General features: G+C 47.4%; 1 protein-coding gene across 1 annotated transcript; it reads left to right on the forward strand.

Moving 5' to 3' along the window:
• The first annotated feature begins 3,105 nt into the window (after nucleotides 1–3,105).
• Nucleotides 3,106–14,580, forward strand: PRDX1 (peroxiredoxin 1). Its single transcript, XM_023221466.2, has 6 exons — nucleotides 3,106–3,257; nucleotides 6,198–6,314; nucleotides 9,187–9,340; nucleotides 10,289–10,411; nucleotides 10,648–10,778; nucleotides 14,211–14,580. Exons 2-6 carry the CDS (start codon nucleotides 6,209–6,211, stop codon nucleotides 14,294–14,296), a joined length of 600 nt encoding a protein of 199 aa, XP_023077234.1. The 5' UTR covers nucleotides 3,106–3,257; nucleotides 6,198–6,208; the 3' UTR covers nucleotides 14,297–14,580.
• The last annotated feature ends 579 nt before the right edge of the window (nucleotides 14,581–15,159 follow it).

Genomic DNA, 15,159 nt, shown 5'->3' on the forward strand with positions numbered 1-15,159 from the left:
GTGAAGGTTGCAGTGAGCCGAAGTCGTGCCATTGCACTCCATCCTGGGCAAGAAAAGCGAAACTCTGTCTTAAAAAAAAAAAAAAAGAGTCTGAAGTCTTGAAACAGCTACACTGTGTTCTGGGTGTTATAAGTGTGAAGGATGAAAGAATTATAGTAATAGCAGCTAATATTTCTAATTTATAATAAGAACTAAACACTGGCTGGGCGCAGTGGCTCACGCCTGTAATCCCAGCACTTTGGGAGGCTGAGGCAGGTGGATCACCTGAGGTCAGGAGTTTGAGACCAGCCTGGCCAACATGGTGAAACATCGTCTTTACTAAAAATATAAACATTAGCCAGGCGTGGTGGCAGGCACCTGTAATCCCAGCTACTTGGGAGGCTGAGGCAGGAAAATTGCTTGAACCCGGGAGGCGGAGACTGCGGTGAACCAAGATCATGCCACTTCACTCCAGCCTGGGTGACAGAGTAAGACTTTGTCTCAAAAAAAAAAAAAAAAAAAAAAGAACCAAGTACTATACTGAACTACATAGATAATCACAATAAAGTATTAATAGTATTCCCATTTTACAGTTGAGAAAAATAAGGTTTAATGGGTTGAAGACTTGCCCAAGTTCACACCTAAAATTACAGCGAGGAGTTTTTGTGTTTTTTTTTTTTTTGAGACGGAGTTTCACTCTTGTTGTCCAGGCTGGAGTGCAATGGCGCTATCTCAGCTCACTGCAACCTCTGCCTCCCTGGTTCAAGCAATTCTCCTGCCTAAGCTTCCAGAGTAGCTGGGATTACAGGCATGTGCCACCACACGCGGCTAATTTTGTATTTTTAGTAGAAACGGGGTTGCTCCACATTGGTCAGGCTGGTCTTGAACTCCTGACCTCAGGTGATCCACCTGCTTGAGTCTCCCAAAGTGCTGGGATTACAGGCATGAGCCACTGCGCCCAGCCCTGACAGTGAGAAGTTTTAACTCAGTAAATTGACTACAGAGCCTCAGCTTTTATTTATTTATTTTTATTTTCTTTTTAAATTTTATTTTATTATTTCTTTAGCCCCAGCTTTTAAACCACAAATAAGAGTGACATGATCAGATTTCAGAAAAATTTCCTTCGGCTGCAGTGGAAGGGATGGGTAAGAGATAGTGTTAATCGAAATGAGTGACTAAACAGACTAAACCATGTCACAGACACTTCTGTGGCTGCTTCTTCCCGAGAGGTTCTCAGGAGGTTTTTAGCATTTATACATTTTCCTTGAAAAGTAGGGGTGGGAAAGTGAGGCGAAGACTTTAGCTAATGCTCAGTAAATCTACATTTTGTTTTTTGAGATGGAGTCTTGCTCTGTTGCCAGGCTGGAGTGCAGTGGTGATCTCGGCTCACTGCAACCTCTGCCTCCAGGTTCAAGCGATTCCTCTGCCTCAGCCTCCCGAGTAGCTGGGACTACACGCGCGCCACCGCGCCCGGCTAATTTTCTATATTTTAGTAGAGACGGGGTTTTACCATGTTGACCAGGATGGTATCAAACTCCTGACCTTATGATCCGCCCCCCCCTCGGCGGCCTAAATCTACATTTTTACACAAGATAAGGTGAATGTTTGAGGAAAATGGGAATAGCGGAAGAAAACAATTATGTAGTGGACTCAGGGTAATCTAGTAGTAAGGTACTACTAGAAAGGTAGAAAGTAGTCTAGTAGAAAGGTAATCTAGTAGTCAACATTTATGGAATTTGTGGAATGGAGGCCAGGTGAGGTGGCTCGCGCCTATATTCGTAGCACTTTGGGAGGACAAGGCGGGTGAATCACCTGAGGTCAGGCGTTGGAGGCCAGCCTAGCTAACATAATGAAACCCCGTCTCTACCAAAAATACAAAAAATTAGCTGGGCGTGGTGGTGCGTGCCTGTAGTCCCAGATACTCCGGAGGCTAGGCCGGAGAATCGCTTGAGCCCGGGAGGTGGAGGTTGCAGTAAGCCTACACCGTGCCACCGCACTACAGACTGGACGACAGGGTGAGTGAGACTCCGTCTCAAAAAAAATGTGGAATACAACAAACTTTCGTTTTAGGAACTAGACTTTAGATTGCAGATCTAGTTACAATGGACACGTCCTTGTTTTATGGGAGGCTACATACTTTAAAGGTTTCCAGGGTAGCAAATAATTGTGATTTTGTGTATGTGTGTTTGTGGGGGGTAGTCATCAGGAAGTGTCTGAGGCCTTTTGCCTTACTGTGTGGGTCTGGCTAATGTGTAATGTTTTGACTCAAGATTGTAAAGTCAAGTTATTTATCCGGGGAGAGGATGGTCGTGTAGCTGAGTCAGCGTCCCAAACTGAACTTTCCCTTTGGCACAAATGTAGGAGTCCTGATACTTTATTTTCCTTTACAACAGAAAGCAGCAACCCCGTAATCAAAGAGAACAATGAAGGAAGCTATCTAACCCAAGGGTTACTGAGGATCTGCGCTGGGGTTAAGGCTGCTTAACTTAAGAAATATTCGGATAGCCGGGCGCGGTGGCTCAAGCCTGTAATCCCAGCACTTTGGGAGGCCGAGACGGGCGGATCACGAGGTCAGGAGATCGAGACCATCCTGGCTAACACGGTGAAACCCCGTCTCTACTAAAAAATACAAAAAACTAGCCGGGCGAGGTGGCGGGCGCCTGTAGTCCCAGCTACTCGGGAGGCTGAGGCAGGAGAATGGCGTAAACCCAGGAGGCGGAGCTTGCAGTGAGCTGAGATCCGGCCACTGCACTCCAGTCCGGGCGACAGAGCGAGACTCCGCCTCAAAAAAAAAAAAAAAAAAAAAAAAGAAATATTCGGATAGACAGTTCTCATGGCTTGGTGTGGTTAGACGTGGTCCTCCGTGGGCAGCAGCTAGGACGCTTACTCCGGTTTGGGCATTGAGGGCACAGTGCGTAGTCGTCCTGGAAGTAAAGAGAATCCTGGTTTTCCGCAGAGACCTTGGATTAACCTAAGCGTTTGGGTTTGGGAGCGGCCACAAGAGCGCCTCACTCCAGCCTCAGCCATCCGCAGCAGGGAGGGGTATTAGTATTTCCGCGCCCGCCCCCACGAGGAAAAGCGCCGAGTCATTCCGGTGGGGCGCGCCGGGCGGGGCTCGGGTCACATCCCCCTCCTCTTTCTCCTCCTCCAGAACCCCCGGTCCGCTCCGACTCTCGCGAGAGCCCTACTGGCTATAAAGGCAGCGCCCCGGGCGGATTTTGCGCGTTTTGTTCTTGTCTGGCGTTGGTGGTTTGTTTCTGTGACTTGTTTTAGGACTGGTGAGTGTGGGCAGCGCGGCCTCTGCAGAGTGAGGCGCGGCGCGCCCTTCCTGCGTGTTGCCTTTTCCTCCTCCTGTCTGGGGCTCGCCCGCCCTCGGGTGGGGGTACTGTGATGAGTGAGGCAGCCGGGGGAGACCCGGAGCCCGAGACTGCCTGAGCGCTAGGCGCACCCCTCTCGTGGGCCCCCCACGTAGGTGCGGGGACGTGGTTGACCCCCAAGGCTAGCGTGGATTCGAGTCGAGTCGTACCCCGGCAACTTGAGCACGTGGCGCGGCGTCTGGGCGGGCTGGTGGTGGGGTCTCCAAGACTAGCCTCCTGCCGGGCGGGGTGGGTTCGGGAAGCTTCTGGAATGGACCTGTATCTGGACTCGTGGCTGTAGAAGACAGCCTGTATTTGTCCATCTTGTGATAGGGTAAATGCTGTTCCGAGTCCTGAACCTTGACTAGCTGCGGAGCTTCGGGTACCCTTTCCCCGTCTTTATTTTCCTGTACGTGGAATGGAGTTAGTGATGAGCCCAAATGTCCCCGCTGAAGCACTCTTTCTGCTGGTACTTTACCCAGTGCTGGGGAGGGACGGGGGTACCTGAAGTGGGGTTTAGGGGTGTGGCCCTCCGCACTGAGCAGATCCCCTGAAGGGGCCCGGCGCCGGCCTGAAGCAGACTTTACCCCGAATTGGTTGGGTTTTGTACTTGGGGGCCACCTGAGAAAGTAGGATGGGACGAGAAGGCCATTTGGGGACACCAAGTTGCAGCAGGCGTTAGCTTTTGGTTTTAATGTTTTTTGTCGTTAAAGGTGTTAAGGACTTTTTAAACAGTTTTTAAGGAACTTTAGGACTTGGAAAAACTTGTAGACTGCGGCTTAGTGGGTTAAAACTATATTTTTTGAGACAGAGTCTCGCTGTGTCGGCCAGGCTGGAGTGCAGTGGTGCGGTCCCCGCTTACTGCAACAACCTTTGTCTCCCGAACTCAAGCAATTCTCCTCCCTCAGTCTCGCGACTAGCTGGAATTACAGGCGTGTGCCACCAAGCCCCGGCAAATTTTTGCTGGTTTTTTGTTTTTTTTTTTTTTGAGATGGAGTCTCGCTTTGTCGCCCAGGCTGGAGTACAGTGGTGCGATCTCGGCTCACTGCAAGCTCCGCCTCCCGGGTTCAGGCCATTCTCCTGCCTTAGCCTCCGGAGTAGCTGGGACTGTAGACGCCCGTCACCACGCCTGGCTAATTTTTTTTTTTTTTTTTTTTGTACTTTACTTAGTAGAGACGGGGTTTCACCATGTTGGCCAGGCCTGTCGCGAACTTTTTAATTTTTTTTTGAGAGGGAGTCTTGCTCTGTCTCCCAGGCTGGAGTGCAGTGGCGGGATCTCGGCTCACTGCAGCCTCCGCCTCCCGGTTTCAAGTGATTCTCCTGCCTTAGCCTCCGGAGTAGCTGGGACTACAGGCGCATGCCACCACACCCGGCTAACTTTTTGTATTTTTGTTAGAGACGGGGTTTCACTATGTTGGCCGGGCTGTTCTCGAACTCCTGACTTGAGGTGATCTACCGCTCTCGGCTCCCAAAGTGCTGGCATTACAGGCCAAGATCTCTATGCTTATCTTGGTGTTGATCTGGGTGAATCCAGTGCAGCCTTCCTTTTCAGCAGTAAATTGATTTTTGTTCTACTTCTTTTCGCCCTGGGATATTAGCCCAGAAGTCAGGAACCCATTTGTAAAGGGACTTCTAGGGCTTACACAATACCTAAAGATTTGAAATTAAGCAGACACCAATATCTTGGTCTTCCCGCCCCCCCACCCGCTTTTTTTTTCCTTCACTGTATCGCCCAGAGTGAAAAGTCTCACTCTGTCGCCCAGGCTGGAGTGCAGTGGTGTGATCTCGGCTTACTGCATCCTCTGCCTCCCAGGTTCAAGCGATTCACCTGCTTCCGCAGCCTCCTGAGTAGTTGCGATTACAGGCATGCCCCACCACTCCCGGCTAATTTTTGTATTTTTAGTAGAGAGAGGGTTTCACCATGTTGGCCAGACTGGTCTCGAACTCCTGACCTTGTGATCCACCTGCCTCCGCCTTCCAAAGTGCTGGGATTACAGGTGTGAGCCACCGCGCCCAGTGGTCTTGCCTCTTAAAAGTTGGACTGGCTGGAAGGGTGCGGTGGCTCATGCCTGTAATCCCAGCATTTTGGGAGGCTGAGTTGGGAGGTGAGGAGTTGGAGACCAGCCTGACCAACATGGAGAAACCCTGTCTCTAATAAAACTACAAAAAAATTAGCCGGATGTAGTGGCGAGCACCTGTAATCCCAGAGACTCCGGAGTCTGAGGCAGGAGAATCACTTGAACCCGAGAGGTGGAGGCTGCGGTGAGCCGAGATAGCGCCATTGCACTCCAGCCTGGGCCCCAAGAGCGAAACTCCATCCAAAAAAATTAATAAAACAAGTTGTGTTAGTTACAGGTCGTGTGCTGTCTTAGACAAAGCTACCTGGAGAAAAGTCAAATATGCTTCTGACGTTATTAAGGCAGGTGGAGGCACAGTAATGGGAAAGGTCAACATGACTTTATGAGCCGAACAAAAGTGTTTGTGGCATTGTGCATTTGGATTCTGGTTTGAGAGTCTTCACCTGCCTCCCTCTCTGCTTCTGTATAATGAATAAGATGCCACTGCACTAATTATGGTTTAGAAAGAGTGAGAGGTTATCTTAGTATATAAAGAAATTGCCTTGTCATTTTTAAATGAAAACAAAGACGGAGATTCAGAGACTTGTTTTGTTTCAAAAGCTGGAAATCTCTGATTGTGACCCTTGACTGCTAGCCTGAGCTTCTTACTAAAATGACATTTAATGTATTCAGGGACACTGGACAATGCTTTGATTGTTCTACAGCTAAGTCTCTTAAGTAGATGAAGGCTGCTGGTTATCTAGAAAATTAAGACTTGTTTCTAATTCATTTCTGTTATTTCTAGCTGATAGGAAGATGTCTTCAGGAAATGCTAAAATTGGGCACCCTGCCCCCAACTTCAAAGCCACAGCCGTTATGCCAGATGGTCAGTTTAAAGATATCAGCCTGTCTGACTACAAAGGTAAGATAATTTACACTGGGCTCATTGAGATGGAGTTATTTTATATTCTAGGGATGGCTTGTTAGATTTGTGTCAGTGTTATGTTTGACTGTAAAACATTTTGTCTCCTAGAAAGAAGTATTTAGGTTGTTACCTTCATGTTGAAGTGGTGATTATCAAGTGATTACAGGGTATATATCCTAGGACCAAACCACTTCTGGAGAAACCACATGCTTCATTATGTCTGGACATACTAGCTCAATTATCTTTTTAGTATTCCACCTCTATTTTCTTTATTTATTTTTATTTTTGAGACAGGGTCTCATTCTGTCACCCAGGCTGGAGTGCAGTGGCGCAGTCATGGCTCACTGCAGCCTCTACCTCTCTGGACTCAGGCGATCCTCCCACCTCAGCCTCCTGAGTAGCTGGGACTGTAGGGGCATGCCACCATGCCCAGCTAATTTTTGTGTTTTTTGTAGAGATGGGCACCATGTTGCCCAGGCTGGTCTCCAACTCCTGGGCTCAAGCCCTCTACCTGCCCCGGGCTTTCAAAGTGCTGGGATAACAGGTGTGAGCTACTGCATCTGGCCTTCCTCTATTTTATTGTTGGAGAAATTTGCATTATCTCTTGTTATAAGAGACATTCTACATTTAAAGTCTCAGAACTCACTCAACTCTTTGGAGCTGTGACACTGCTTGTTCAGTTTGTTTGGGTCACGTATATATTACAGCTGTTAATATTTTTTTTTTTTTTTTTTTGAGACGGAGTCTTGCTGTGTCTCCTGGGCTGGAGTGCAGTGGCCGGATCTCAGCTCACTGCAAGCTCCGCCTCCTGGGTTCACGCCATTCTCCTGCCTCAGCCTCCGGAGTAGCTGGGACTACAGGCGCCCACCACCTCGCCCGGCTAGTTTTTTGTATTTTTAGTAGAGACGGGGTTTCACCGTGTTAGCCAGGATGGTCTCGATCTCCTGACCTCATGATCCGCCCATCTCGGCCTCCCAAAGTGCTGGGATTACAGGCTTGAGCCACCGCGCCCGGCTACAGCTGTTAATATTAAGCTGAGGGCTAGGTACTTTCCCTTGCCTGTTTTGACCCCAGAGGAGAGTTGATATTACAGATGGAATAACTCTCCTTTCTGTTGTCATAGTTTCATGCAGACACTTGGCAAGTTCTGTTGAGGCTCCTCCTTCCTTTACCTTATAGTCCCAGAGCAGCTGGATCTCCTGGGACAGTTGAGGATATAGATTCCTTAGAATGCAAACCTGAAACTCAGGTGTCAAGTGTCCTTTTCTCAGTGGTGTAGCATCAGTTCCTGAAGTTAGTTTTTGGTAGAACATTTGACTAGGTTTCCTGACATAATCACAGTTTGTTGATGGGGCTTCTCCTAGCAAACAAGGTAAGTTGCACCGTAGGGAGGTGACCTTGGCCCAGGAGTATAAGCAGGAGGTCTAGGAGGAGCTGCTCTCTGCCCTCCAGGGTTTGACCTGCTGAAGCCCCATGGTGCTTGTTAGGCAAAGCCCTGCAGGGGTTGTTTAGATGAGTTAGTTTCCAGTGATACTGCAAAGTGGTAATGTCAAAAAGGGCTGCTTGTTTGACTTTTTTTTTTGAGATGGAATTTTGCTCTTGTTGGACAGGCTGCAGTGCAGTGGCATGGTCTTGGGTCACTGTGACCTCCATCTCCCCAGTTCAAGTGATTCTCCTGGCTCAGCCTCCCGAGTAGCTGGGATTTCAGGCTCCCGCTATCACGCCCAGCTAATTTTTGTATTTTTAGTAGAGACACGTTTCACCATGTTGGACAGGCTGGTCTTGAACTCCTGACCTCAGGTGATCCACCTGCCTCGGCCTACCAAACTGCTGGGATTTCAGACGTGAGCCACCATGCCAGGCTGAGCCACTACACCCAGCCTATTTGACTTTGCAAACATTGCTGCTACCTGGAAATGAGTGAATATTTGGAATTGTTCTAGTATTTAAGCCTGGTGGGTGTGGTGAAAAGGCTAGGCTGCCTGACCAGTTTGAAGATCTGTTATTTCAGTGGCTAATCCCAGTGACTTCATTAAAATTGCAGCTAGAAGTTCTGTTACTCACTAGTACTTTTGTCTTTTCTTTCTCTCTCTGTGTATATGTATATATATATATATTTTGTTGTTTTGAGAAAGTCTTGCTCTGTTGCCCAGGCTGGCCTCAAACTCCAGCCTGGGCAACAGAGAAGACTCTGTCTCAAAAAACAACAACAAAAAAGTTCACATGCCAGCCAGGCGCAGTGGCTCACGCCTGTGGTGGGGGTCAAGGGATCCTCCCACCTCAGCCTCCCAAGTAGCTGGGACTACAAGCATGCACCACTGTGCCTGGCTTAAAATTTTTCCTGTCCTGTCAGGCACGTTAGGAACACATGTGATCACTTAAACCATGCTTGTTCCATTACTGTGGTTCATCATGGGAGAAGTGCAAAGGCTCTGACTTCTTATTGGTGTCTTATCTCTACAGCAGAGGAGTGCTGCAGTTCAGCTTCTCTGGGCACTATTTGTTGAGCATTGGTATTAGGCCATGCTTATAAGTGCATCCTTGCTTTTGCTATCTCTGGAGAACTTGGTGTTTATGCTAATTTTAGCCACTCAGAAAAGATCAAAATTAGACTGAACAGTGTTTATTCTGTGGTTGGCAGCTAAGAATATGGAGGCAGGAGAATAAAGCATGGGATTGGAAGTTTCTTTCATTCAGGTCTTCCTAATGCACCAGATTCTAAAAGTAGCTACTAGGAGACATCTACATCGAGCATCTTGGCATTTAGTGGTTATTGTGTCAGCCATCAACTTGCTTCTTTTTGTATAGGAAAATATAAAGCAAGGAAGTCTGTGTCAAATGCTAACCATGACTCCTGTTTTTCCCCCAGGAAAATATGTTGTGTTCTTCTTTTATCCTCTTGACTTCACCTTTGTGTGCCCTACGGAGATCATCGCTTTCAGTGATAGGGCAGAAGAATTTAAGAAACTCAACTGCCAAGTGATTGGTGCTTCTGTGGATTCTCACTTCTGTCATCTAGCATGGTAAATCTCTTGGTTCATTTGGCATGTGAACTTTTTTTTTTTATTTTTTGAGATGGAGTCTCGCTCTGTCGCCCAGGCTAGAGGGCAGTGGTGTGATCTTGGCTCACTGCAAGCTCCGCCTCCCGGGTTCACGCCATTCTCCTGCCTCAGCCTCCAGAGTAGCTGGGACTACGGGTGCCCACCACCAGCCCGGCTGCTTTTTGTATTTTTAGTAGAGATAGAGTTTCACCGTGTTAGCCAGGATGGTCTCGATCTCCTGACCTCGTGATCTGCCCACCTTGGCCTCCCAAAGTGCTGGGATTACAGGCGTGAGCCACTGCGCCTGGCTGGCATGTGAACTTTTTTTTTTTTTTTTTGAGACAGAGTCTTGCTCTGTTGCCTAGGCTGGAGTGCAGTGGTGCGATCTCGGCTCACTGCAAGCTCCGCTTCCTGGGTTCACGCCATTCTCCTGTCTCAGCCTCCCAAGTAGCTGGGACTACAGGTGCCTGCCACCACGCCCGGCTAATTTTTTGTAATTTTAGTAGACATGGGGTTTCACCGTGTTAGCCAAGATGGTCTCCTGACCTCATGATCTGCCCACCTCGGCCTCCCAAAGTGCTGGGATTACAGGCGTGAGCCACCGCGCCCGGCCGCATGTGAACTTTTAAAACAGCAACTGGGAAGCTTTGGCAATAGACTTTCAGGTATTGGCTTCTCATGGAAGAAGTGCAAAGTCTGACTTTCTCTTACTGCTCTCATGACCTGGCAGCAGAGAAGCAGCAGCTTCAGTTGCAGTTGAGTGTGCCCTAGTAACCTACCTTAACTGTTCTCAGCATTCACTTTATTGCTGGAAAAGGAAAATAACAGTTTTTTTGGAAAGTTAGATTAGGAATATGGGAAAGGGGGAAAGAGGAATAGGTACAGTTAAGTCAAGAGTTTGCATGTAACTGTGTTTGCCTTTTGCTGTAGGATCAACACACCTAAGAAACAAGGAGGACTGGGACCCATGAACATTCCTTTGGTATCAGACCCGAAGCGCACCATTGCTCAGGATTATGGGGTCTTAAAGGCTGATGAAGGCATCTCATTCAGGTATGTCATCAGGACAAGTATCCAGATGGCTGAAAGCCTTTTATTTGGAGAAATCTAGAGCCCTGATCTGTAGAGACTCCTTCATCATTTCATTCCTTTATGCAGGGGCCTTCTCACTAAGGCCGGGCCAGTACGAATGTGGAGACCAGTCCATTTCCTTAAGACTTCAAGCTTCTGTATTCTAACAAAGCACATCTCTAAACCTGTATTGCTTTTCCTTACATCTCTTTTCCCAGGGGCCTCTTTATCATTGATGATAAGGGTATTCTTCGGCAGATCACTGTAAATGACCTCCCTGTCGGCCGCTCTGTGGATGAGACTTTGAGACTAGTTCAGGCCTTCCAGTTCACTGACAAACATGGGGAAGGTAAGCCATCTGTCTGATAAAAGGACAACAGAGTGGTGGTAGAATGGGAAAGATAGTAGGAACAGAAGCTACCAAATAAGAAAAGGTATTTGTTTTCAAGATATTGAAGCCCCTGGATTACAGTGTGTGAGGGTGAGGGTAATGGAAAAGCTTGGGAAGGAGAATATAAAGACTTTTTTATTCGAAGTGTACATACTCCTCTCTTCTCTGCTCATTTAGAATCAGTCACTCCTAAAGATCTAACTTAATGTAGGATGATCTCACAGATATATTAGGGCAAAACAAAATGGTTGGGAATCACATCTAGAGATGAAGCATGCCATTTTAAAAATAACTTTGTTGAGAGAAGAGGTTAATCCATATAGTTCATATTTGTATGTATGTATGTATGTATGTATGTATGTATGTATTTATTTATTTATTGCAAGACAGAGTCTTGCTCTGTTGCCCAGTGGCGCAGTCTTGGCTCACTGCAACCTCCACCTCTCATGAGCCATCGCACCCAGCCCAGACTAGCTTTCTAAGGCCCATTTTAGCTCTGATCTTGTGATTTAAAGAAAATGAAGTTACTAGAGTCTGGATTAGTGGTGTACGTTTGGGAAGACCCAAAGGTGCTAGTTTGGCTAGCGCCAAGTAATCTTTTTACAGGGATTACTTTTTTTTTTTTTGAGGCGGAGTCTTGCTCTGTTGCCCTGACTGGAGTGCAGTGGCCGGATCTCAGCTCACTGCAAGCTCCGCCTCCCGGGTTTACGCCATTCTCCTGCCTCAGCCTCCCGAGTAGCTGAGACTACAGGCGCCCGCCACCTCGCCCAGCTAGTTTTTGTATTTTTAGTAGAGACGGGGTTTCACCGTGTTAGCCAGGATGGTCTCGATCTCCTGACCTAGTGATCCGCCCATCTCGGCCTCCCAAAGTGCTGGGATTATAGGCTTGAGCCACCGTGCCCGGCCCAGGGATTACTTTTTAATCCCTGTAAAAGTCTGATTATATAGGGATCAGTGAGCACTGATAACCAGGAGGTACCCTTTTCAGAAGGATGTGTGGGCAGTTAGCCTGGACAGATAACACATGGCTCAGCTGACACCTGCTGAGACTGCCCCCTTGTGGGAAATGAGGTTCAGCATTAAGAAGGAGCGGGCAGTGGCAAAGTAGGCCCTTTAAGTGGACTTTCCTGGGAACCTACATATAGGTTAGTCTCCCGAACACAAGCTTTCATGACTCAGAAGCTTGCTTCTTCAGACTCTGTTGGTCTCTTCTGCTTCCGATCCCACTGGAACATGTATAGCTTCTTAAATAGGCACCATTTAAGAGCGTATGAATGCTAAACACTATATATATATATATATATATATATTTTTTTTTTTTTGTTCTGAGACAGAATCTTGTTTTGTTGCCCAGACTGGAGTGCAGTGGTGTGATCTCGGCTTACTGCAGCCTCCACCTCCTGGGTTCAAGCGATTCTCTAGCATCAGCTTCCTGAGTAGCTAGGACTACAGGGGCCCACCACCACACCCCACTAATTTTTGTATGTTTTGTAGAGATGTGATTTTGCCATATTGGCCCGGCTGGTCTCAGAACTCCTGAGCTCAAGCTCAAGTAGTCCTCCGCCTTGGCCTCCCAAAGCACTGGGTTTATAGGCGTGAACCACTGTGCCCGGCTGCCAAACACTTTTTTTTTTTTTTTTTTTGAGGCGGAGTTTCACTCTTGTTGCCCAGGCTGGAGTGCAATGGCACGATCTCGGCTCACCGCAACCTCCGCCTCCCAGGTTCAAGCAATTCTCCTGCCTCAGCCTCCCTAGTAGCTGGGATTACAGGCATGTGCCACCAGGCCCAGCTAATTTTTTTTGTATTTTTAGTAGAGACGGGGTTTCTCCATGTTGGTCAGGCTGGTCTCGAACTCCCGACCTCAGGTGATCCACCCGCCTCGGCCTCCCAAAGTGCTGGGATTACAGGCGTGAGCCACTGCGCCCGGCTACCAAACACTTTTTTAATTGTTTTTTGAGATGGAGTCTCGCACTGTCATCCAGGCTTGAGTGCAGTGGCGTGATCTCAGGTCACTGCAACCTCTGCCTCAAGCAATTCTCCTGCCTCAGCCTCCGGAGTACCTGGGATTACAGGCGCTCACCACCACGCTGAGCTAATTTTTTATATTTTTAGTAGAGACAGAGTTTCATTATGTTGGCCAGGCTGGTATTTATTTGCTTTTATGCTGTTCTTTCCAACTTGTTTATCTTTAGGACCTGTATTATAACACTTTGATATCACTAAAGCCAATAACTAACAATCAGATGGAGATTTTAGGAAAATAATGGCAGCTGGTCCTTCTATTTAGCACTTGTTCTATCTATACCTTGTGCCTAGAGAGCTGTTTGTAGAGTCTTGATATCTGAGGTTATGATATCCTTGGACCAAAGAGGGGCCTCCCTATGTCTCACTTGAGCAATTGAGACTCTTGCTGCTCCTGCTGGACTTTGATGATTACATGTCTCGTAGAATATGACAGCACATGGCAGTGGAAAAATCAGGCCAGGTGTGGTGGCTCACGCCTGTAATCCTAGCACTTTGGGAGGCCGAGGCAGGCAGATCACCTGAGGTCAGGAGTTTGAGATCAGCCTGGCCAACATCGTGAAACCCCATCTCTACTAAGCCAGGTGTGGTTACGGGCGCCTGTAATCCCAGCTACTTGGGAGGCTGATGCGGGAGAATCGCTGGAACCTGGGAGACCAAGGTTGCAGTGAGACAGAGGTGGGGATCACGCCACTGCACTCCAGCCTGGGCAACACAGCGAGACTCCATCTCCTTGCCTTACTTTCTTCAGGCTAGCCTGAGACACATTCTTAGGCATTGTCAGGAAAAGGTTGAAGGCTGTGCTTTCTGTATACATTAATGAAAAATCTCAAACTTTGCCTTTTGCTTACCGAGGGTTAGATGGCCGTTACTTAATGAAACAAGCAGGGGCTTCTGTTAAGTTCTTGATCCTTCATAAGGTTCAGGCTATCCAGTTTGGTAGTTAGAAGAATGCTGAAAAGGCAGACTGAGGTTGCTGCCTTCAGAGTTCTGAAGGGTTGTCAGAGGGAAACAGTTTGGTGTTAAGGGTTTACATAGTTCTATGTGTATCATTTATTTAGCTTTTTTTTTTCCCTTTAAGGATTGGAGAGTGTTGGCAAATCATTTAAACTTGCCTTTTTTGTGGAAAATTTAAATTTTAAGTGCTACATGAATAAATTAGGCATAATAGTATCTTAAGGCTGTGGTGATGATTATATAATGTTTGTAAAATGGTTAGGTTACACTAAAAGGCTGAATGATCTTAGACCGATTGCAGGGGTAGGTTTCCTGGGGTAGGCTCTTTAGGGTACAGAACTGGTTTTGTCCATCGGAGAATGGTGGTGCATACCATTGAGGTTATTAATTAGTGGTACCTTTCTTTTGTAGTGTGCCCTGCTGGCTGGAAACCTGGCAGTGATACCATCAAGCCTGATGTCCAAAAGAGCAAAGAATATTTCTCCAAGCAGAAGTGAGCGCTGGGCTGTTTTAGTGCCAGGCTGCAGTGGGCAGCCATGAGAACAAAACCTCTTCTGTATTTTTTTTTTCCCCATGAGTAAAACACAAGACTTCACATTCAGCCGAATTGTGGTCTCTTACAAGGCAGGCCTTTCCTACATGGGGTGGAGAGACCAGCCTTTCTTCCTTTGGTAGGAATGGCCTGAGCTGGCGTTGTGGGCAGGCCACTGGTTTGTATGATGTATCAGTAGAGCAACCCATTAATATTTTGTAGTTTGTATTAAACCTGAACTGAGACCTTGATGAGTCTTTATTTTAGGAGGTATATTACTAGCTTTTGATTTTAAGAGGAATTTACTCTGCTTTTCCTGTTTAGGGGAAAATGAGAGCTGCCTCCAAATCGGGATTATATTGACACAGATAGACACAGGGAATGGAACTGAATGAACCCAAGGTGTTAACATTTTGTTTCACTACACATGAGGGAGAAGAATAAGCCCTGCTGTAGTGTTGGGCGGAGCATGGCGACTTACGCCACAGGCTGGGTTGCCAGTTAGTCTCAGTGTGACTGTCACTTGGGACACCTATTTTTACTTGGACACACTATTCAAAGGGCTGCATGGCAACCAGAAACTTGGCGTCTTCCGATAAATGCCTGGTACCTGCTATGTAAAAGAGAGTTGGAGGTTTCTGTTTCTTTTGAACTGACAGAGGAAAGAGGAAGACAGAAAGGGCTGGTGGCCTTGGGTAGGGCTTTCAGTAGTTGTATAGTACTGGGCAATTCTTAGCCTGCCCTGGGTTCTAGCCTTGATTAGAGATAGTCTTTTTTAGTGTCACTGTGTTGCCCAGACTGGTTCTGAACTCCTCGCCTCAAGTGGTC

This window comes from Piliocolobus tephrosceles, chromosome 1 (genome assembly GCF_002776525.5).
Source record: "Piliocolobus tephrosceles isolate RC106 chromosome 1, ASM277652v3, whole genome shotgun sequence".
In the NCBI taxonomy this organism is placed as follows: domain Eukaryota; kingdom Metazoa; phylum Chordata; class Mammalia; order Primates; family Cercopithecidae; genus Piliocolobus; species Piliocolobus tephrosceles.

Coding starts and splice junctions, on each gene's coding strand:
- PRDX1 (XM_023221466.2), top strand. CDS start 6,209: ATGTCTTCAGGAAATGCTAAAATTGGGCACCCTGCCCCCAACTTCAAA. Junction 6,315..9,186: donor CAGCCTGTCTGACTACAAAG/GTAAGATAATTT, acceptor TTTTTCCCCCAG/GAAAATATGTTGTGTTCTTC. Junction 9,341..10,288: donor CACTTCTGTCATCTAGCATG/GTAAATCTCTTG, acceptor CTTTTGCTGTAG/GATCAACACACCTAAGAAAC.